The sequence below is a fragment of the Bufo bufo genome, chromosome 3 (assembly GCF_905171765.1).
Source record: "Bufo bufo chromosome 3, aBufBuf1.1, whole genome shotgun sequence".
Lineage (NCBI taxonomy): Eukaryota > Metazoa > Chordata > Amphibia > Anura > Bufonidae > Bufo > Bufo bufo.
The window spans coordinates 8,852,581-8,876,732 of record NC_053391.1 but is presented as its reverse complement, the minus strand read 5'-3'; the positions used below and the strand labels follow the sequence as shown (position 1 = coordinate 8,876,732).

General features: G+C 47.3%; 2 protein-coding genes across 4 annotated transcripts in view; one reads left to right on the top strand and one right to left on the bottom strand.

The window, feature by feature from the left end:
- Positions 1-825: 825 nt before the first annotated feature.
- QTRT2 (queuine tRNA-ribosyltransferase accessory subunit 2) lies at positions 826-18,978 on the bottom strand. 2 transcript variants are annotated; one of them, XM_040422884.1, is made up of 9 exons: positions 18,895-18,978; positions 9,070-9,287; positions 6,118-6,173; positions 5,594-5,670; positions 4,597-4,806; positions 4,252-4,451; positions 3,573-3,742; positions 1,640-1,739; positions 826-1,119 (listed from the first exon to the last, which is right to left on the bottom strand). In XM_040422884.1, exons 2-9 carry the CDS (start codon positions 9,270-9,272, stop codon positions 888-890), a joined length of 1,248 nt encoding a protein of 415 aa, XP_040278818.1. In that variant the 5' UTR covers positions 9,273-9,287; positions 18,895-18,978; the 3' UTR covers positions 826-887. The 2 variants fall into 2 exon arrangements, with proteins under 2 accessions (XP_040278818.1, XP_040278819.1); XM_040422885.1 differs by having other exon boundaries at positions 3,591-3,742.
- Positions 18,979-19,078: 100 nt separating this feature from the next.
- CCDC191 (coiled-coil domain containing 191) overlaps positions 19,079-24,152 on the top strand; it is a 32,514-nt gene continuing 27,440 nt past the window's right edge. The window contains exons 1-6 of one of the 2 annotated variants that reach the window (XM_040422881.1): positions 19,079-19,295; positions 21,986-22,024; positions 22,295-22,433; positions 22,799-22,939; positions 23,231-23,409; positions 23,788-24,011. In XM_040422881.1, coding sequence (XP_040278815.1) covers positions 19,203-19,295; positions 21,986-22,024; positions 22,295-22,433; positions 22,799-22,939; positions 23,231-23,409; positions 23,788-24,011 — 815 coding nt within the window. In that variant the 5' untranslated portion in view covers positions 19,079-19,202. The remainder of the gene's footprint in view (positions 19,296-21,985; positions 22,025-22,294; positions 22,434-22,798; positions 22,940-23,230; positions 23,410-23,787; positions 24,012-24,152) is intronic. The other variant, XM_040422882.1, reaches the window with a different exon arrangement.

Below are 24,152 nucleotides of genomic sequence, written 5' to 3'. Positions count from 1 at the left end.
CAGGTGTGTATATGAGTGCTCACTAGAAATCTGCTCTTCTACCTACATTCATATACTGTGTGTACACAGTGAGCAGAATAGTGAGTGCAGCTCTGGAGTATAATACAGGATGTTACTTAGGATCAGTACAGGATAAGTAATGTATGTACACAGTGACTGCACCAGCAGAATAGTGAGTGCAGCTCTGGAGTATAATACAGGGTGTAACTCAGGGTCAGTACAGGATAAGTAATGTATGTACACAGTGACTGCACCAGCAGAATAGTGAGTGCAGCTCTGGAGTATAATACAGGATGTAACTCAGGATCAGTACAGGATAAGTAATGTATGTACACAGTGACTCCACCAGCAGAATAGTGACTGCAGCTCTGGAGTATAATGCAGGAGGTAACTCAGGATCAGTACAGGATAAGTAATGTAATGTACACAGTGACTGCACCAGCAGAATAGTGAGCGCAGCTCTGGAGTATAATACAGGATGTAACTCAGGATCAGTACAGGATAAGTAATGTATGTACACAGTGACTGCACCAGCAGAATAGTGAGTGCAGCTCTGGAGTATAGTACAGGATGTAACTCAGGATCAGTACAGTACGAGTGATATAATGTTCATGCAGCATACGATACATGGGTCACTCAATTACACCTCCCTTGCCCCATCTCCTATTGCTCTGTAATTCTATTCATACACCAGGAGTATCAGGATGAACAGTACTACAGGCTGTATGGAGACTGGGGAATGCAGTGAGATCAACAGCCCTGGAGAACCTCCAATTTACAGACATGGTGAGTGCAGAAATATTTACACCTGGGGCCAAGGCTTTTACAAAATCTCCTGTTAAGTTTTATTATATTTGTACATCAGCGGAATAACGAGGGGGCGGCTCTCAGGACGCTTGCCTCCTGATTATCGCCTTCAGGTCATGGAACTTTCCGTCACTCATCGCCTCACGCACGGATCGGAAGAAGCTGAAGTAGTGCTGGAAGTTATGCATCATGAGGAGGATCCCGGCCAGTAGCTCCTTGGAGATCAGCAGGTGATGGACGTAGGAGCGGCTGTGGTGGCGGCAGCAGTAACACGTGCAGCCCCGGAGCAGCGGCCTGAAGTCTTCACGAAACCTGTGACCACAGGAAGATTACAACCCAAGTTCTGCAACTTTCCAATATACTCTGGCATTCAATTCCTCACTGTTTTCAAGATCTCTGCTTGTTGTCGGTGAAAGGGAACAGTCTCATTTACATGCAGTGACCCGTCATGGCCTAATACTCTAAAACATGGATTGTTACAAGGTATTTGATACTCTGCCCGGAAAACAAGTCTGAAGCAAAGACGTTTTGTTACAATGTGCAGGTTATAAGTAGGAGATTTGACAGTTTAGCTCACAGAGGAATGTCTAGACTGGATACAAATGTAACAAATGATCAGCTGTGAGCAGAACTGTGCAGGTTGTCAGCCTCTCAATGGGAACGGCAACGTTCCAACTCACTAAAAGCAAGCAGAGATATTGAACTATGTATTAGAAAGCTGCAGAACTGTAAATTGCTGCAAGGTATAATAATTACACGTTGGCAGTTTCTGGGAGAATCTACAGATCTACAACCTCAGTGATGTCACAGGTGGGAGGGGCCTCGTACGCACCGTTTCTCCTTCAGGCAGATCTCATAGGAGGTGATCTTGGGGCAGTCGATCTCAGGATCCTCAGTCTCCTCCCCATTAGTCAGCTCCTCCTCATCGAGGACTAAAGTGAAAGCAAACTGTGGTCACAAAGCAAGAAACTGTAATAATACTGCGATCTGTAATAATACTATAATGGTGGAGGAGAAGCCGCGCTGATATAATACTATAGTGATGGAGCAGACGCCGCGCTGATATAATACTATAATGGTGGAGAAGACGCTGCGCTGATATAATACTATAGTGATGGAGCAGACGCTGCGCTGATATAATACTATAGTGACGGAGGAGACGCTGCGCTGATATAATACTATAATGGTGGAGAAGACGCTGCGCTGATATAATACTATAATGGTGGAGAAGACGCTGCGCTGATATAATACTATAATAACGGAGCAGACGCTGTGCTGATATAATACTATAGTGACGGAGGAGACGCTGCGCTGATATAATACTATAGTGATGGAGCAGACGCTGCACTGATATAATACTATAATAACGGAGCAGACGCCGCGCTGATATAATACTATAGTGACGGAGCAGACGCTGTGCTGATATAATACTATAGTGATGGAGCAGACGCTGTGCTGATATAATACTATAGTGACGGAGCAGACGCTGCACTGATATAATACTATAGTGATGGAGCAGACGCCGTGCTGATATAATACTATATTGACGGAGCAGACGCTGCGCTGATATAATACTATAGTGATGGAGCAGACGCTGCGCTGATATAATACTATAATAACGGAGCAGACGCTGCGCTGATATAATACTATAATGGTGGAGGAGACGCTGCGCTGATATAATACTATAATAACGGAGCAGACGCTGCGCTGATATAATACTATAGTGACGGAGCAGACGCTGCGCTGATATAATACTATAGTGATGGAGCAGACGCCGCGCTGATATACTATAATGATGGAGCAGACGCTGCGCTGATATACTATAATGATGGAGCAGACGCTGCGCTGATATAATACTATAATGGTGGAGGAGACGCTGCGCTGATATAATACTATAGTGACGGAGCAGACGCTGCGCTGATATAATACTATAATGGTGGAGGAGACGCTGCGCTGATATAATACTATAATGGTGGAGGAGACGCTGCGCTGATATAATACTATAATAACGGAGCAGACGCTGCGCTGATATAATACTATAGTGACGGAGCAGACGCTGCGCTGATATAATACTATAGTGATGGAGCAGACGCCGCGCTGATATACTATAATGATGGAGCAGACGCTGCGCTGATATACTATAATGATGGAGCAGACGCTGCGCTGATATAATACTATAATGGTGGAGGAGACGCTGCGCTGATATAATACTATAGTGACGGAGCAGACGCTGCGCTGATATAATACTATAGTGATGGAGCAGACGCTGCGCTGATATAATACTATAGTGATGGAGCAGACGCTGCACTGATATAATACTATAATGGTGGAGAAGACGCTGCGCTGATATAATACTATAATGGTGGAGAAGACGCTGCGCTGATATAATACTATAATGGTGGAGAAGACGCTGCGCTGATATAATACTATAGTGACGGAGCAGACGCTGCGCTGATATAATACTATAGTGATGGAGCAGACGCTGTGCTGATATAATACTATAGTGATGGAGCAGACGCTGTGCTGATATAATACTATAGTGATGGAGCAGACGCTGTGCTGATATAATACTATAGTGACGGAGCAGACGCTGCGCTGATATAATACTATAGTGACGGAGCAGACGCTGCGCTGATATAATACTATAATGGTGGAGCAGACGCTGCACTGATATAATACTATAATAACGGAGCAGACGCTGCGCTGATATAATAATGATTTACTCCAGACTCTTATAAGACAGGATCAGGTATAAGCACATTTACCGGGGTCCGGAGGTTCACCTGCAGTCTCGGGGTCCGGCTGGTACTGGTGGGTGAAGCACAGGGCGCAGCCTCTCTCGGTCACTTCATACGGGAAAGTGCTGTCAAACAGATCCACGCCGCGCTCAATGCAGTCCATCACCTCATCCGGCCGCCCGATGCCATGGATGATCCTGAGGGAAGCAACAAGGGTTAAATTCTGATCAATTATCACCTTAGACGGGGCCAAGAGAAGCTGGATTGGTTTTCCTCCAGATTATAAGATTTTAAATATAAGAATAGTTATGCTCCGCTCACATCCAAAGCTGCATGCACTGCTCTGCTAGCTTCTGTCTAGCTCCAGCACTGCCCTCGGCTGCATTCACTTCTTGCCATACTTTTATAGCAGTCAGAGCTCCAAGTCTCCTGCATAGACAGTCAGCTACCACCGGCTCTGTACACTTCTATGCAGGGAGCGCCCTCTAGTGGTGGCTGCAGGCAGAGAGGATGTTATCCGACACTGCAGGGGGTTTAGAGCCCTGCCCGCTATGAAAATATATGAAGAAATGAATCAAGGATAATTTGCAACTTCCCCGCCTGCTGTCACTGAACCTTGCTTACATCCACAGTCAGAACACAAAAAGCCCAATACACAGCTGAGGGTCTGTTACTATTGCATCCGGTGTATTGTACTGCCACATACCGCGGCTTGTCCTCTGGTAACTCTGCAGTGACCGCTGAGATGAGGTTCAGCTTGGCCTCGGGGTTCGCACTGCTCCCCTGGAATCCGTCCAGCAGGAAGCCGCTCACGGGTCTCTTGGCCGTCTCTCTCGCTGACCTCAGCCTCTCCTCCTGGAGGTCTCCTCCCTCGATGGCGCCGATCACAACCTTCTGCTTAAGATCCTGTATATGGCGAAACACCACAGTCACCGGTGACATCAGAGAGACCGCTACCCATTCCCCACCTCATCACTATGGTCACACCCAATCAGATTAACCCCATGTTGCTCCCAGCGCCGACCTTCTAAGCTCCTCCTGCTGCGCTCACCTCATTCTCTGACATCAGCTTGAGACATTCATCCAGAAATGCCAGCGAGCGGTCGACGGACTTCTTGGCCCTCTTCCTGGAGCCGCCCTCGGCCATCACCTCGCCATCAGACAGGCTCTGGATCCAGTCTACCTTCAGGGCGTTCTGCAAGGAGACGAACTTCTGGGGCGTCAGTTCCAACCGCCCCCCAGATCCCCAGACGGACACGGTCTATGGAGGGGGAGAGAAGACCACATCGATGAGCAGCCCCATGCAAACGGAACCCTTGCTTGTCTGTGTCAGGCTTCACTGTACATCCTAACCTCTATACATGAACCAGGAGGCTCAGGATGAGGACTCATTCACACGACCATACTTTCACCATGTTGCGGTCTGCAACGTACAGGCACCGGCGGCGTAAATCCTGTATTGCGCTGCGGACCCATTGACTTGAATGGGTCGGTGATCCACAAAATACGGCAAAAGGTAGGACATGTCCTATTTTGCGGTGTGGAGACACGGACCCGAAAGCCCATGGAAGCACGACCAGAGTGTTTCCGATCCGTGCCACCGCTCCGCAAACGATAGGACACGTCTTTTGCTGTACCTTGCCGATCGAAGACCCATTCAAGTCAATGATCTGTAGCACAATACAGGATTCACATTGCGGTCCGCAGCTCAGGCGCGGCGACCATACGGAAGTAGAAGTCCATCCTGGGCAGGGTTAACAAGTCAGTAACTTATCACTTCCAAGATCTCTGCTAGCAGTCAGTGACTTGTTTCTAATGAGAAGCTGAACAGACCTAACACTCCTCACAGCTTGTAGTTTGTTACAATTGTATCCAGTCCAATCCTTGTGATACAAACAGCCTGACTGATACACTGTAACAAACACTGTCACAATTGTGCTGCTCCTGTGTTTATACACCAAAAAAATATCCAGACTGGATGCAACTGTAACGAGTCCTCAGCTGGGAGAAGCCCTGGAGGTCACTCAGACTGTAGGTTCAGATTTTACCTTATTGGTGTTGTATCCCGGGGGGCTCGGGGTAACGGGGTCATTTATTGAGCAATAGAGTAAAGTGTCTGATAAACCTGCGAGAGACAAACAAAACGAATGTTGTTATTGGGGTCACATCCTGAGACGCCCACCACAAGTGGAAGAAACGTCACCAGCGCCACCACACAGGATGTCACCAGACGGGGGAGGGGGGAACCAGCAAAGACCCAAAATGTCATCACTAAGAAAGATAGGAGATAGATAGATATGAGATAGATAGATAGATAGATAGATAGATATAGATAGATGATAGATAGATATGAGATAGATAGATAGATAGATAGATAGATAGATAGATAGATAGATAGATAGATAGAGAGAGAGAGAGATATGAGATAATAGATAGATAGGAGATAGATAGATGATTGATAGATATAAGATAGATAATAGATAGATAGATAATAGATAGATAGATAGATAGATAGATAGATAGATAGATATGAGATAGATAGAGAGATAGATAGCCCCATCTGCGCACTCACCAGAAAACTTCCTGATCCCCTCCTTATATTCCTCCAGGACTTCCTGATGTTCCGCCCTGCACAGGAGTCACAGTGTGAGGATCTGCTGTATTACCTGTCCTTTCTCAATGCTTCTCTCCATCACAACTCAGCACACTCCTCTCCTGAAATCCTCTGTGCTGCTGGGAGGACCCTGCTCCTTTCACTATGTGACTCTTAGACTGTGACCTCCACAAGATCAGCACACTCCTCTCCTGAAATCCTCTGTGCTGCTGGGAGGACCCTGTACCTTCCACTATGCAAATCTCATCCTGTAATCCCCACAAGATCAGCACACTCCTCACCTGAAATCCTCTGTGCTGCTGGGAGGACCCTGTAGCTTCCACTATGCAACTCTCATCCTGTAATCCCCACAAGATCAGCACACTCCTCACCTGAAATCCTCTGTGCTGCTGGGAGGACCCTGTAGCTTCCACTATGCAACTCTCATCCTGTAATCCCCACAAGATCAGCACACTCCTCACCTGAAATCCTCTGTGCTGCTGGGAGGACCCTGCTCCTTCCACTATGCAACTCTCAGCCTGTGACCTCCACAGGATCAGCACACTCCTCTCCTGAAATCCTCTGTGCTGCTGGGAGGATCCTGTACCTTCCACTATGTGACTCTCAGACTGTGACCTCCACAAGATCAGCACACTCCTCTCCTGAAATCCTCTGTGCTGCTGGGAGGACCCTGCTCCTTCCACTATGTAACTCTCAGCCTGTGACCTCCACAGGACCAGCACACTCCTCTCCTGAAATCCTCTGTGCTGCTGGGAGGATCCTGTACCTTCCACTATGCAACTCTCAGCCTGTGACCTCCACAGGATCAGCACACTCCTCTCCTGAAATCCTCTGTGCTGCTGGGAGGATCCTGTACCTTCCACTATGCAACTCTCAGCCTGTGACCTCCACAAGATCAGCACACTCCTCTCCTGAAATCATCTGTGCTGCTGTCGAGGACCCTGCTCCTTCCACTATGTAACTCTCAGCCTGTGACCTCCACAGGATCTGCACACTCCTCTACTGAAATCATCTGTGCTGCTGTCGAGGACCCTGCTCCTTCCACTGTGTAACTCTCAGCCTGTGACCTCCACAGGATCAGCACACTCCTCTCCTGAAATCCTCTGTGCTGCTGGGAGGATCCTGTACCTTCCACTATGCAACTCTCAGCCTGTGACCTCCACAGGATCTGCACACTCCTCTACTGAAATCCTCTGTGCTGCAGTCGAGGACCCTGCTCCTTCCACTATGTAACTCTCAGCCTGTGACCTCCACAAGATCAGCACACTCCTCTCCTGAAATCCTCTGTGCTGCTGTCGAGGACCCTGCTCCTTCCACTATGTAACTCTCAGCCTGTGACCTCCACAAGATCAGCACACTCCTCTCCTGAAATCCTCTGTGCTGCTGGGAGGACCCTGCTCCTTCCACTATGTAACTCTCAGCCTGTGACCTCCACAGGACCAGCACACTCCTCTCCTGAAATCCTCTGTGCTGCTGGGAGGATCCTGTACCTTCCACTATGCAACTCTCAGCCTGTGACCTCCACAGGATCAGCACACTCCTCTCCTGAAATCCTCTGTGCTGCTGGGAGGATCCTGTACCTTCCACTATGCAACTCTCAGCCTGTGACCTCCACAAGATCAGCACACTCCTCTCCTGAAATCATCTGTGCTGCTGTCGAGGACCCTGCTCCTTCCACTATGTAACTCTCAGCCTGTGACCTCCACAGGATCTGCACACTCCTCTACTGAAATCATCTGTGCTGCTGTCGAGGACCCTGCTCCTTCCACTGTGTAACTCTCAGCCTGTGACCTCCACAGGATCAGCACACTCCTCTCCTGAAATCCTCTGTGCTGCTGGGAGGATCCTGTACCTTCCACTATGCAACTCTCAGCCTGTGACCTCCACAGGATCTGCACACTCCTCTACTGAAATCATCTGTGCTGCTGTCGAGGACCCTGCTCCTTCCACTATGTAACTCTCAGCCTGTGACCTCCACAGGATCAGCACACTCCTCTCCTGAAATCCTCTGTGCTGCTGGGAGGATCCTGTACCTTCCACTATGCAACTCTCAGCCTGTGACCTCCACAGGATCTGCACACTCCTCTACTGAAATCCTCTGTGCTGCTGTCGAGGACCCTGCTCCTTCCACTATGTAACTCTCAGCCTGTGACCTCCACAAGATCAGCACACTCCTCTCCTGAAATCCTCTGTGCTGCTGTCGAGGACCCTGCTCCTTCCACTATGTAACTCTCAGCCTGTGACCTCCACAAGATCAGCACACTCCTCTCCTGAAATCCTCTGTGCTGCTGTCGAGGTCTCTGCTCCTTCCACTATGTAACTCTCAGACTGTGACCTCCACAGGATCAGCACACTCCTCTCCTGAAATCCTCTGTGCTGCTGTCGAGGACCCTGCTCCTTCCACTATGTAACTCTCAGCCTGTGACCTCCACAAGATCTGCACACTCCTCTCCTGAAATCCTCTGTGCTACTGTGGATCCTGCTCCTTCCTGTAAGGGCTCATGCACACGAACATATTCTCTTTCCGTGTCCGTTCTGTTTTTTTTTTGCGGACCGTATGCGGAACCATTCACTTCAGTTACTCCGTGTGCATTCCATTTCCGTATGTCCGCATGGTCGTTCTGCAAAATGATAGAACATGTCCTATTATTGTCCGCATTACGGAGAAGGATAGGACTGTTCTATTAGGGGCCAGCTGTTCTGTTCCACAAAATACGGAATGCACACGGACATCATCCGTATTTTTTTACGGATCCGTTTTTTGTGGACCGCAAAACACATACGGTTGTGTGCATGAGCCCTAACTCTCATCCTGTGACCTCCAGAAGATCAGCGTACTCCTCTCCTGAAATCCTCTGTGCTGCTGGGGGGACCCTGCTCATTCCCATTCTGTTTGTGTTCCAGCCTTACAGTGTGGACAGGGTGACGTGGGTCACTGGAGGGACGCCGTCAATGCTCTTCAGGGTATCATGGGTAAGATGAGGAGGAGATGCCGTCCGTGTGTACAGCAGGCAGCCCGGGACCTCCAGTGTCTTCTCACCGGTCTGACCCAAACTGGTAATGACCCCGCGGCGAGCGCTGCCTGTGACCTTACTGACCGCCAGCTTCATCATGGAATGGCACCGTCACTGTCAGGAGAGAGAACACAAGGTGAAGCTCAGGGTTAAATCAGCACAAATGTGAGCACCAAGATGTCCGTGGCTGGACCGAGGGATGGCTACCAGCTCTGGTCACCACGGAGACTCTTCTCAACCCTAAGAATAGGACCCTCCAGGTGGACATTGTGTCCTGGGGCATCTGTACACTGTACGTCTTGTAGGGGGGAGGTCCCAAACAGGCTGAGAAAGCGAGTGTGCACACCACTCTATGCCCTGTAGTCTCTGGCCTTCACATTGGGGGTCCCAGGAATGATGAAAAAGATATTAACCATCTATAAAAGCTATGGAGCCTTGAGTCATTTCTGTCTATTTGCAAGCTGTCACTTTGGGTTTTCTTTAAATCCCATCATCTGACAGCTCATGTGTGGCTCTTACCTCTGATCTCCTGACCTCTCTAACACTTATTTAAGCCACAATCTTAGCAGGTTTGAGCTACAATGAGCGTTTATGCGATCAGAAGATCAGAGATAAGACCTCACATGAGCCGTCAGCTGACGGGATTTAAAGAAACCACAAAGTGACTGCTAACTAGCTGGTTTTTAACCCTTGTATCTCACAAAAAGCAGAACATTTTTATTAACCACCTCAGCCCCCAGTGCTTAAACACCCTGAAAGACCAGGCCACTTTTTACACTTCTGACCTACACTACTTTCACCGTTTATTGCTCGGTCATGCAACTTACCACCCAAATGAATTTTACCTCCTTTTCTTCTCACTAATAGAGCTTTCATTTGGTGGTATTTCATTGCTGCTGACATTTTTACTTTTTTTGTTATTAATCGAAATTTAACGATTTTTTTGCAAAAAAATTACATTTTTCACTTTCAGTTGTAAAATTTTGCAAAAAAAACAAGATCCATATATAAATTTTGCTCTAAATTTATTGTCCTACATGTCTTTGATAAAAAAAAAATGTTTGGGTAAAAAAAAAATGGTTTGGGTAAAAGTTATAGCGTTTACAAACTATGGTACAAAAATGTGAATTTCCGCTTTTTGAAGCAGCTCTGACTTTCTGAGCACCTGTCATGTTTCCTGAGGTTCTACAATGGCCAGACAGTACAAACACCCCACAAATGACCCCATTTCGGAAAGTACACACCCTAAGGTATTCCGTGAGGGGCATAGTGAGTTCATAGAACTTTTTATTTTTTGTCACAAGTTAGCGGAAAATGATGATTTTTTTTATTTTTATTTTTTTTATTACAAAGTCTCATATTCCACTAACTTGTGACAAAAAATAAAAAGTTCTATGAACTCACTATGCCCATCTGCGAATACCTTGGGGTCTCTTCTTTCCAAAATGGGGTCACTTGTGGGGTAGTTATACTGCCCTGGCATTCTAGGGGCCCAAATGTGTGGTAAGGAGTTTGAAATCAAATTCTGTAAAAAATGACCTGTGAAATCCGAAAGGTGCTCTTTGGAATATGGGCCCCTTTGCCCACCTAGGCTGCAAAAAAGTGTCACACATCTGGTATCTCCGTACTCAGGAGAAGTTGGGGAATGTGTTTTGGGGTGTCATTTTACATATACCCATGCTGGATGAGAGAAATATCTTGGTCAAATGCCAACTTTGTATAAAAAAATGGGAAAAGTTGTCTTTTGCCAAGATATTTATCTCACCCAGCATGGGTATATGTAAAATGACACCCCAAAACACATTCCTCAACTTCTACTGAATACGGAGATACCAGATGTGTGACACTTTTTTGCAGCCTAGGTGGGCAAAGGGGCCCATATTCCAAAGAGCACCTTTCGGATTTCACCGGCCATTTTTTACAGAATTTGATTTCAAACTCCTTACCACACATTTGGGCCCCTAGAATGCCAGGGCAGTATAACTACCCCACAAGTGACCCCATTTTGGAAAGAAGAGACCCCAAGGTATTCGCTGATGGGCATAGTGAGTTCATGGAAGTTTTTATTTTTTGTCACAAGTTAGTGGAATATGAGACTTTGTATGTAAAAAAAAAATAAAAAAAAAAAAATCATAATTTTCCACTAACTTGTGACAAAAAATAAAAAATTCTAGGAACTTGCCATGCCCCTCACGGAATACCTTGGGGTGTCTTCTTTCCAAAATAGGGTCACTTGTGGGGTAGTTATACTGCCCTGGCATTTTCCAGGGGCCCTAATGTGTGGTAAGTAGGTAAATGACCTGTGAAATCCGAAAGGTGCTCTTTGGAATATGGGCCCCTTTGCCCACCTAGGCTGCAAAAAAGTGTCACACATCTGGTATCACCGTACTCGGGAGAAGTTGGGGAATGTGTTTTGGGGTGTCATTTTACATATACCCATGCTGGGTGAGAGAAATATCTTGGCAAAAGACAACTTTTCCCATTTTTTTTATACAAAGTTGGCATTTGACCAAGATATTTATCTCACCCAGCATGGGTATATGTAAAAAGACACCCCAAAACACATTCCCCAACTTCTACTGAATACGGCGATACCAGATGTGTGACACTTTTTTGCAGCCTAGGTGGGCAAAGGGGCCCACATTCCAAAGAGCACCTTTCGGATTTCACTGGTCATTTTTTACAGAATTTGATTTCAAACTCCTTACCACACATTTGGGCCCCTAGAATGCCAGGGCAGTATAACTACCCCACAAGTGACCCCATTTTGGAAAGAAGAGACCCCAAGGTATTCGCTGATGGGCATAGTGAGTTCATGGAAGTTTTTATTTTTTGTCACAAGTTAGTGGAATATGAGACTTTGTATGTAAAAAAAAAAAAAAAATCATAATTTTCCACTAACTTGTGACAAAAAATAAAAAATTCTAGGAACTTGCCATGCCCCTCACGGAATACCTTGGGGTGTCTTCTTTCCAAAATAGGGTCACTTGTGGGGTAGTTATACTGCCCTGGCATTTTCCAGGGGCCCTAATGTGTGGTAAGTAGGTAAATGACCTGTGAAATCCGAAAGGTGCTCTTTGGAATATGGGCCCCTTTGCCCACCTAGGCTGCAAAAAAGTGTCACACATCTGGTATCTCCGTACTCAGGAGAAGTTGGGGAATGTGTTTTGGGGTGTCATTTTACATATACCCATGCTGGGTGAGAGAAATATCTTGGCAAAAGACAACTTTTCCCATTTTTTTTATACAAAGTTGGCATTTGACCAAGATATTTATCTCACCCAGCATGGGTATATGTAAAATGACACCCCAAAACACATTCACCAACTTCTACTGAATACGGCGATACCACATGTGTGACACTTTTTTGCAGCCTAGGTGGGCAAAGGGGCCCAAATTCCTTTTAGGAGGGCATTTTTAGACATTTGGATACCAGACTTCTTCTCACGCTTTGGGGCCCCTAAAATGCCAGGGCAGTATAAATACCCCACATGTGACCCCATTTTGGAAAGAAGACACCCCAAGGTATTCAATGAGGGGCATGGCGAGTTCATAGAAAAAAAAAAATTTTGGCACAAGTTAGCGGAAATTGATTTTTTTATTTTTTTTTCTCACAAAGTCTCCCTTTCCGCTAACTTGGGACAAAAATTTCAATCTTTCATGGACTCAATAAGCCCATCAGCGAATACCTTGGGGTGTCTTCTTTCCAAAATGGTGTTATTTGTGGGGTGTTTGTACTGCCCTGGCATTTGAGGGTCTCCGCAATCATTACATGTATGCCCAGCATTAGGAGTTTCTGCTATTCTCCTTATATTGAGCATACGGGTAATGAGATTTTTTTTTTTCCGTTCAGCCTCTGGGCTGAAAGAAAAAATGAACGGCACAGATTTCTTCATTCGCATCGATCAATGTGGATGAAAAAATCTCTGCCAAAAAAAGAAAAAAGGAGGGGAAAGGCGTCTGCCAGGACATAGGAGCTGCGCCCAACATCCATACCCACTTCAGCTCGTATGCCCTGGCAAACCCGATTTCTCCATTCACATCAATCGATGTGGATGAATAAATCATTGCCGGGATTTTTTTTTTTTATATACAAAGTGTTTGCCAAAGTATATGAACACCGCCACCTCCTCAGCTCATAAGCCTCGGCAAACGTATCTTTTACTGCAGAGGAGAAATCTCGTCTTGCAGCGCCGCATACACCGACTTGCGTGTAATCTGACAGCAGCGCAATGCTTCTGTCCGAATGCACATCAGTGCTGCAGCTGGTCGATCGGTTGGTCCACCTGGAAGGTAAAAAAAACAAAACAAAAAAGAAAAAACCAGGCCGCAACGCAATAACTTTATTAACTTTAGAACAGAACATATTAACTTTTTTTAACTTTTTTAACTTTTTTACTTACCGGTAATTTTTTTTTTGTTTAGTTTTTTTTACCTTTTATAGAACAAACCTCTCCTTCCCCATGGGACAATGTGCAAAGCGCAAATCGCCCAAAGATGTGGCGAAGTAGGTTATGCACTTTATCCCAGGTGAAAGGAGAGGTTTGCAGCAGCTGTGAGTGTAAGGGCCCTAATAGCCCTGTGTGCCTGTCCTGTGAGATGTGATCCCTATGCTAGGTGTACCTGTGTGTGGTACTTCCGGAAACACTCACCTAAGCATAGGGCAGGGTGGTCAGGGCAGTCAGGACAGAAATAGCGGGTGTCACGCCTTATTCCACTCCTGCTACAGACACGACATTTTTTTCGGGGTGGCGGTTGGGTTGAGGTACCAGCAACGACACTGGGGAAATGTCGCTCGTGTAGACGGCTAACTACACTGGTGGATGGGGCCACGGAACCTTCTGGGTAAAGGAGGTTCTCGATGATCTCTTCCTGGAATTTAAGGAAGGATCATGTTCTCCCAGCCTTACTGTAGAGAACAAAACTGTTGTACAGCGCCAATTGAATTAAATATACAGACACCTTCTTATACCAGCGTCTGGTTCTGCGGGAAACTAAATAGGGAGCCAACATCTGGTCATTGAAGTCCACCCCTCCCATGAGCAAATTATAGTCGTGGACTGAGAGGGGCTTTTCAATGACACGGGTTGCTCGCTCAATTTGGATTGTCGTGTCTGCGTGAATGGAGGAGAGCATGTAAACGTCACGCTTGTCTCTCCATTTCACCGCGAGCAGTTCTTCGTTACACAAGGCAGCCCTCTCCCCCCTTGCAAGACGGGTGGTTACAAGCCGTTGGGGGAAGCCCACGCGGCTAGTTCGCGCGGTGCCACAGGCGCAAATCCGTTCTAGAAACAAATGCCTAAAGAGGGCCACACTTGTGTAAAAATTGTCCACATAAAGATGGTACCCCTTGCCGAATAAGGGTGACACCAAGTCCCAGACTGTCTTCCCACTGCTCCCCAGGTAGTCAGGGCAACCGACCGGCTCCAGGGTCTGATCTTTTCCCTCATAGATCCAAAATTTGTGGGTATAGCCTGTGGCCCTTTCACAGAGCTTATACAATTTGACCCCATACCGGGCACGCTTGCTTGGGATGTATTGTTTGAAGCCAAGGCGCCCGGTAAAATGTATTAGGGACTCGTCTACGCAGATGTTTTGCTCAGGGGTATACAAATCTGCAAATTTCTGGTTGAAATGGTCTATGAGGGGCCGAATTTTGTGGAGCCGGTCAAAAGTTGGGTGGCCTCTGGGACGGGAGGTGGTGTTGTCGCTAAAATGCAGAAAACGCAGGATGGTCTCAAATCGTGTCCTGGACATGGCAGCAGAGAACATGGGCATGTGATGAATTGGGTTCGTGGACCAATATGACCGCAATTCATGCTTTTTTGTCAGGCCCATGTTGAGGAGAAGGCCCAGAAAAATTTTAAGTTCGGAAACTTGGACTGGTTTCCACCGGAAAGGCTGGGCATAATAGCTTCCCGGGTTTGCGGTTATAAATTGTGTGGCATATTGGTTGGTCTCTGCCACGACTAAGTCCAAGAGCTCCGCAGTCAAGAACAGCTCAAAAAATCCCAGGGCCGTACTGATCTGAGCTGTCTCAACCCGAACTCCAGACTGGGCGGTGAAAGGGGGAACTACTGGTGCGGCTGAAGTTGGTGACTGCCAATCAGGGTTTGCCAGCACCTCAGGGACTCTAGGGGGTCTACGGGCCTGTCTGCGCGGTGGCTGCGACGGGGTAACTAGTGCACGTGCCACCGTACCAGCTTCAACTGCCCTTCTGGTGCTCGCTACTTCACCAGGTTGTACGGCAGTGCTGGTACTAGGTCCAGGGAGGGCTGCGCTGCTGGTGTATGCCTCACCACGTGATCCGGCAGCGACAGCCCCACTCTGCTGCTCTTGAAGCGGATCCTGCATAACCTGTGGTCTAGCGACACAGGGCCGGGTACGCCTGGTGCTGCCAAGGACCTCCACCTCCTCGTCCGAACTTTGGGTCAGAGAGCCACTGCTTTCTACAGGTTCATATTCTGACCCGCTAGATTCGTCAGATGAGGGTTCCCACTCCTCATCCGACTGGGTCAGAATCCTGTAGGCCTCTTCAGAAGAATACCCCCTGTTTGACATTTTGGACTACTAAATTTAGGGGTATTCCCTGAGACTACCCAAGAAAAAAAGCAAACCTGTCTTACAAAGGGGAGGCTAGCGAAGTACCGGAGGCCGCTGCGGTTGATAAAAAATATCAAAACTGATTTTTTTATCGCCGCAGTGCGTGTAAAGTGAATGTGCAGTGATCAAAAAATATATTTTTTTTGTCACTGCGGTGGGGCGGGCGTGGGTGAACGCACGTGTGGGCGACCGATCAGGCCTGATCGGGCAAACACTGCGTTTTGGGTGGAGGGCGAACTAAAGTGACACTAATACTATTATAGATCTGACCGTGATCAGTTTTGATCAATTACAGATACTATAAAAGTACAAATGCTGATTAGCGATACGCTATTCAGCGAATAAAAGTGACTGCGGTGCGGTGGGGTGGGCGCTAACTGACGCTAACTACCTAACCAAGGGGCCTAAACTATCCCTAAAACCTAACAGCCAATACCAGTGAAAAAAAAAAAGTGACAGTTTACACTGATCACTTTTTTTCCTTTCACTAGTGATTGACAGGGGCGATCAAAGGGGTGATCAAAGGGTTAATTGGGGTGCAGGGGGGTGATCTGGGGCTAAGGTGTGCTGTTTGGTGTACTCACAGTGAAGTCTGCTCCTCTGCTGGATCCAACCGACGAAAAGGACCAGCAGAGGAGCAGAGAAGCCATATAACAGATTATATTTACTAATATGATCTGTTATCTGGCTTCTGATTCGATTTTTTAAAAATCAGCAACCTGCCAGCGACGATCATTGGCTGGCAGGTTGCTGATGCAACTCTCCTCGAACTTTTGCCGGCCCGCGATGCGCATGCGCGGGCCGGCTGTGACCGAAATCTCGCGTCTCGCGAGAGGACGCGCCGGCGCGTCCACTCGGAATGAAACAACCACCTCCAGGACGCGTCTGTGCGTACAGCGGTCCGGAGGTGGTTAAAGATCAATCGAAAAGAAATGAACAAATTTGTAAAATGCAATAAAAAAATTTTAATAAATTGAACCAAAAGGTGTCCACAGCCTATAATGGCAAGACTCAAATATGTACAGTCAGGTCCATAAATATTAGGACATGGACACAATTCTAACATTTCTGGCTCTATACACCACCACAATGGATTTGACATGAAACAAACAAGATGTGCTTTACCTGCAGACTGTCAGCTGTAATCTGAGGGGATTTACATCCAAATCAGGTGAACGGTGCAGGAATTACAACAGTTTGCATATGTGCCTCCCACTTGTTAAGGGACCAAAAGTAATGGGACAATTGTCTTCTCAGCTGTTCCATGGCCAGGTGTGTGTTATTCCCTCATTATCCCAATTACAATGAGCAGATAAAAGGTCAAGAGGTCATTTCCAGTCTGCTATTTGCATTTGGAATCTGTTGCTGTCAACTCTCAAGATGAGATCCAAAGAGCTGTCACTATCAGTGAAGCCATCATTAGGCTAAAAAAACACAACAAACCCATCAGAGAGATCGCAAAAACATTAGGCCTGGCCAAAACAACTGTTTGGAACATTCTTAATAAGAAGGAACGCATCGGTGAGCTCAGCAACACCAAAAGACCCGGAAGACCACGGAAAGCAACTGTGGTTGGTGACGAAAGAATTCTTTCCCTGGTGAAGAAAACACCCTTCACAACAGTTGGCCAAATCAGGAACACTCTCCAGGAGGTAGGTGTATGTGTGTCAAAGTCAACAATCAAGAGAAGACTTCACCAGAGTGAATACAGAGGGTTCACTACAAGATGGAAACCATTGGTGAGCCTCAAAAACAGGAAGGCCAGATTAGAGTTTGCCAAACGACATCTAAAAAAGCCTTCACAGTTCTGGAACAACATCCTATGGACAGATGAGACCAAGATCAACTTGTACCAGAGTGATGGGAAGAGAAGCGTATGGAGAAGGAAAGGAACTGCTCATGATCCTAAGCATACCACCTCATCAGTGAAGCATGGTGGTGGTAGTGTCATGGCGTGGGCATGTATGGCTGCCAATGGAACTGCTTCTCTTGTATTTATTGATGATGTGACTGCTGACAAAAGCAGCAGGATGAATTCTGAAGTGTTTCGGGCAATATTATCTGCTCATATTCAGCCAAATGCTTCAGAACTCATTGGACGGCGCTTCACAGTGCAGATGGACAATGACCCAAAGCATACTGCAAAAGCAACCAAAGAGTTTATAAGGGAAAGAAGTGGAATGTTCTGCAATGGCCAAGTCAATCACCGGACCTGAATCCGATTGAGCATTTCACTTGCTGAAGACAAAACTGAAGGGAAAATGCCCCAAGAACAAGCAGGAGCTGAAGACAGTTGCAGTAGAGGCCTGGCAGAGCATCACCAGGGATGAGACCAGCGTCTGGTGATGTCTATGCGTTCCAGACTTCAGGCTGTAATTGACTGCAAAGGATTTGCAACCAAGTATTAAAAAGTGAAAGTTTGATTTATGATTATTATTATGTCCCATTACTTTTGGTTCCTTAACAAGTGGGAGGCACATATGCAAACTGTTGTAATTCCTACACCGTTCACCTGATTTGGATGTAAATACCTCAAATTAAAGCTGACAGTCTGCAGGTAAAGCACATCTTGTTAGTTTCATTTCAAATCCATTGTGGTGGTGAATAGAGCCAAAAATGTTAGAATTGTGTCGATGTCCCAATATTTATGGACCTGGCTGTAAGTCCTTGATGCACTGCTTACAGGAGATTATACAGGGTTAATACAATGGGGGGGGGGGGTGTTACCCCACAGACTGGTATAATGAGGGGTCAGGGCAGTGCCCATGGCGGTGCCCCCACGGTATGATCAGTATGTTCCAGGCTGATAACCGTTTATTACTCACAGTTATAATACACGCCTACAGACCCGACTTATCGGTGTTGGGGCGGATGTTACCTCCGATAGGTGACAGGGACCCAACAATCAGCCCTAATGGCCCCGTACACAGACGTAAGGACCTGATGAGCCTCCAACAGGACTGTGTCATATGCTGGATTCTTTGGCCATAGGGCGCCCTCCCCCGGATGTCTATGGCCGCTGTCACAGGAGGCGCCTCTTCTATGTGAAGCCCTTACACCCGACCAGGTTCTAACCACGTGACCCGTACAATAAATAAAGTAAAATTAAACTACTTACATGTGCAGGGGTGAAGAGAGGCGCTTACTGTTTACATCACCCCGACCACCCAATCAGCGCTCTCTACGTCATCACTTATCACCGCTCATTACCAGTCATGTGACACTGCTTACGTTCTAAGCTAAATGTAACTATGGAAACCTAAAGACGCTTCCGTTGCGCCTGGTGAATTGTGGGATTCGTAGTCCAGGTGTGTTTTCTTCTGTATCGGAGGGAAGAAAAAACGTCATCTGCAGAACTACAGTTCCCGACATCGTCCGGTGTCTCCGTACCTCTGCCGGCAGGTGAGCCCGGAGCAGGACAGGAGGATGCTGAGGGAAGCCGGGGAGGCCGTGAAGGCCGGGAGCCACAAGCCTGAGCTGTACCGCTGGAGGAGGCAAACCTCCGGAGCCAAGGCTAAGGTTAGGCCCCTTCACTAATGCCCAGTGCTGCCCCCTGCTCCCCCCATAATGGGGAAATAACGTGTGTGATACAATGAGCTTAGATACCTCTCACAGGATGGGATTAGATACACGGCTCAGCAGACTGTATCACACAGGATAGGATTAGATACACAGCTCAGCAGTCAGTATCACACAGGATAGGATTAGATACACAGCTCAGCAGACAGTATCACACAGGATAGGATTAGATACACAGCTCAGCAGACAGTATCACACAGGATAGGATTAGATACACAGATCAGCAGACAGTATCACACAGGATAGGATTAGATACACAGATCAGCAGACAGTATCACACAGGATAGGATTAGATACACAGCTCAGCAGACAGTATCACACAGTATAGGATTAGATACACAGCTCAGCAGACGGTATCACACAGGATAGGATTAGATACACAGCTCAGCAGGCAGTATCACACAGGATAGGATTAGATACACAGCTCAGCAGACAGTATCACACAGGATAGGATTAGATACAAAGCTCAGCAGACAGTATCACATAGGATTAGATACACAGCTCAGCAGACAGTATCACACAGGATAGGATTAGATACACAGATCAGCAGACTGTATCACACAGGATAGGATTAGATACACAGCTCAGCAGACAGTATCACACAGGACAGGATTAGATACACAGCTCAGCAGGTAGTATCACACAGGATAGGATTAGATACACAGCTCAGCAGACAGTATCACACATGATAGGATTAGATACACAGCTCAGCAGACAGTATTACAGAGGATAGGATTAGATACACAGCTCAGCAGACAGTATCACACAGGATAGGATTAGATACAGTGTCTCAGAAGACAGTATCACACAGGATAGGATTAGATACACAGCTCAGCAGACGGTATCACACAGGATAGGATTAGATACACAGCTCAGCAGACGGTATCACACAGGATAGGATTAGATACACAGCTCAGCAGGCAGTATCACACAGGATAGGATTAGATACACAGCTCAGCAGACGGTATCACACAGGATAGGATTAGATACACAGCTCAGCAGGCAGTATCACACAGGATAGGATTAGATACACAGCTCAGCAGACGGTATCACACAGGATAGGATTAGATACACAGCTCTGCAGACGGTATCACACAGGATAGGATTAGATACACAGCTCAGCAGACAGTATCACACAGGATAGGATTAGATACACAGCTCAGCAGACGGTATCACACAGGACAGGATTAGATACACAGCTCAGCAGACGGTATCACACAGGATAGGATTAGATACACAGCTCTGCAGACGGTATCACACAGGATAGGATTAGATACACAGCTCAGCAGACTGTATCACACAGGATAGGATTAGATACACAGCTCAGCAGACTGTATCACACAGGACAGGATTAGATACACAGCTCAGCAGACTGTATCACACAGGATAGGATTAGATACACAGCTCAGCAGGTAGTATCACACAGGATAGGATTAGATACACAGCTCAGCAGACAGTATCACACAGGACAGAATTAGATACACAGCTCAGCAGACAGTATCACACAGGATAGGATTAGATACACAGCTCAGCAGACAGTATCACACAGGATAGGATTAGATACACAGCTCAGCAGACAGTATCACACAGGATAGGATTAGATACACAGCTCAGCAGACAGTATCACACAGGATAGGATCAGATACACAGCTCAGCAGACAGTATCACACAGGATAGGATTAGATACACAGCTCAGCAGACAGTATCACACAGGATAGGATTAGATACACAGTTTAGCAGACAGTATCACACAGGATAGGATTAGATACACAGCTCAGCAGACAGTATCACACAGGATAGGATTAGATACACAGCTCAGCAGTCAGTATCACACAGGATAGGATTAGATACACAGCTCAGCAGACAGTATCACACAGGATAGGATTAGATACACAGCTCAGCAGACAGTATCACACAGGATAGGATTAGATACACAGCTCAGCAGACAGTATCACACAGGATAGGATTAGATACACAGCTCAGCAGACAGTATCACACAGGACAGGATTAGATACACAGCTCAGCAGACAGTATCACACAGGATAGGATCAGATACACAGCTCAGCAGACAGTATCACACAGGATAGGATTAGATACACAGCTCAGCAGGCAGTATCACACAGGATAGGATCAGATACACAGCTCAGCAGACAGTATCACACAGGTTAGGATTAGATACACAGCTCAGCAGACAGTATCACACAGGATAGGATTAGATACACAGCTCAGCAGACTGTATCACACAGGATATGATTAGATACACAGCTCAGCAGACAGTATCACACAGGATAGGATTAGATACACAGCTCAGCAGACTGTATCACACAGGAGAGGATTAGATGCACGGCTCAGCAGACGGTATCACACAGGATAGGATTAGATACACAGCTCAGCAGACAGTATCACACAGGATAGGATTAGATACATAGCTCAGCAGACAGTATCACACAGGATAGGATTAGATACACAGCTCAGCAGACTGTATCACACAGGATAGGATTAGATACACAGCTCAGCAGACAGTATCACACAGGATAGGATTAGATACACAGCTCAGCAGACAGTATCACACAGGATAGGATTAGATACAGTCACATGATCTTTCATCTGTCTCTTCTTTCTTTCCACAGTCGGCTTTTGACTATGACAATGTGGAGCACTGGATTAAGGTATGGACCCTGGAGGCTCGGATACAGTGTTAGATACGTGTGTATGTGCCGGAGTAGTGGATACAGATCCCCGGGGGTCACACCTGACTTCTCCTCCATCCACTGAATTCTGACTTCTCGCCCTTTGTCAGTAAAGAGCAGGGTGCTGCATTTATTTGTGCCCCCTCAGGTCCCCGTGTGTCACATTTATTATTGCCCCCCGAGGCAGATAGCGGGGCCCCTTTACCCCCTCTGCCTCCGGCGCTCACCCCTGATTATCGCCTCCTACAGAAGGTGGAGCAGGCCTCAGAATTTGCCGTGTCTGAAGTGTTTTCCTCCAAGAAGCCGGCCCGGCGCACACGGAGACCCCCGGCCCTGGAGCTGCAGTCCGTGGACCAGCTGCACGACCACGACGAGGCCTATACTGAAGGTAACGTCCCTGAAGAGGCGGTAATAGACGGGCACACGGGTTGCCTTTTTTTGGAAACTGTCAACAAATTGCTGCTGATGGATCCTTTGGTTTTATTCTGTGTCTCTTTGCTGTGTAATATGGAGGAGCGGAGGACTCTCCGGGGGGCGGGTTGGGTGCTCGGAGCTGTTTGGGGTGTATGACTGAGTGCCGCTGTCCTGGTGGTCTTCACACCAGCCATGATTAGAATGACTGTACATTGATGATCTCCGCCAACAGCAGCTTGTTGGAGGCTTCCATGCAGCTCCACACTGTGCAGGTAACGGAGGTATAAACCAGCGGATGATGGGGATGTAGTTTTGTCTCGTTAATGTTTAACCCTTCAGCCCAGGATCTGCTGAGCGAGTGGTTGGGCACAAAGCTGAAGCTGGAGATTGGCAGCGAGGACGAGAATGAGCCTGAAGTGGACCCTATCGAGCCAGCGAAACCTTCCCCCCCTGAGTTTGTCAAGTACAGCAGGTTTGATGGTAGGTCTGTAGGATGAGGGCAGTGCTGTATAGTGGGGGACCGCAGTGGGGTCTGAAATCACCCCTCAATAGCATCAGTGTCCACGGTCACACAGAAGCCGCCTGCAGCCCAGTGCCGCCACCTGGCTATCTGCACACATGGAAGCAATGTGGTGTATTAAGGGACCGTAATGGGGTCTAACATCACCCCAGACTGAGGTTTGCCATACATACAGCACTGTCTGCGGACATAGATCTCTATGGCTGGAAATCTTGTGCCGTTCACAATCCCCCTTCCCATGCGTCTTGCAGATCTCTACGATTATCTGGAGAAGGAGACCGAGACTTTGAACACTCAGGATTTCCTGCAGAAACTTCTACAGAAGGAAGTGATGGATTCAGGGATACTGGAAAATCTCAGGAGTGAGAGGAGTCCTAAAGTCCATAAACAGAGGGACCCAAGAGTCACCATGGAAGTGCGACACCAGCAGGTGGGGTAGAGAATGACATGCACTGTAATAATGTATGAAATATAGTGTGAGGTCAAAGGTTAAGGCCACTGCACTTTCCTTGCCCATACTTTACACTGCAGCTTTGCTTTATCAGGGCACAGGTATGATCAGTGACCCCAGTTGAGTGGCATTCTCTGTTGTAGTCTGAGGTTGTCTAAAATCCTCCTCCTGTCTCATGAGAGGTTAAGGCTGCTGTTATGTCACTCATCCATGCTTTTTACTGCAGCTCTGCTCATTTTATGGCTGCCGTTCTGTCTCTCTGCTATGCTTTACACTGCAGCTCTGCAGATTGTCAGCTCTTCTGATGTGATTATAACGTGCTTCACCTTTTAATGAGAAATCACGTGACTTCCGCAGGTAAAGGAGAACCGGTTGCGTCGGCAGAGGGAGGCGGAGAGGCGGAGGCAGGAGCTGACGCTGAAGAGGTCGGCTCTGACGGAGGCCCAGACCCTGGTCCAGGAGGAGAACCGGCAGAAAGCGCTGAAGGCCAAGAAGGAAGAGGAGGCGATCCAGAGAGAGATGGTGAAACTGCGCAAAGAAATGAGCGAGCGCAAGAAAGTGATGGAGGAGGCCAGGAGAGCGTAAGGACGGCCGCCATGATACAGCTTTCTCTGGATGCATCCAGTGTATACCATGTACCATACGGGGGTCTGGGAAAGCTGGGTGATGGATCCTGTAGAAGAGGGCGAGGAGCGTTCTGTTATCCTTTATCCTTTTCTACT

Bases quoted from the DNA above. Each gene is read 5' to 3' on its own strand.
- QTRT2 (XM_040422884.1), bottom strand. From the start codon at position 9,272: ATGATGAAGCTGGCGGTCAGTAAGGTCACAGGCAGCGCTCGCCGCGGG. The intron at 4,452-4,596 runs GTGAGCGCAGCA...CGCCATATACAG, and splicing joins AGCTGATGTCAGAGAATGAG to GATCTTAAGCAGAAGGTTGT. The intron at 1,120-1,639 runs GTGCGTACGAGG...CTGTGGTCACAG, and splicing joins ATCTGCCTGAAGGAGAAACG to GTTTCGTGAAGACTTCAGGC.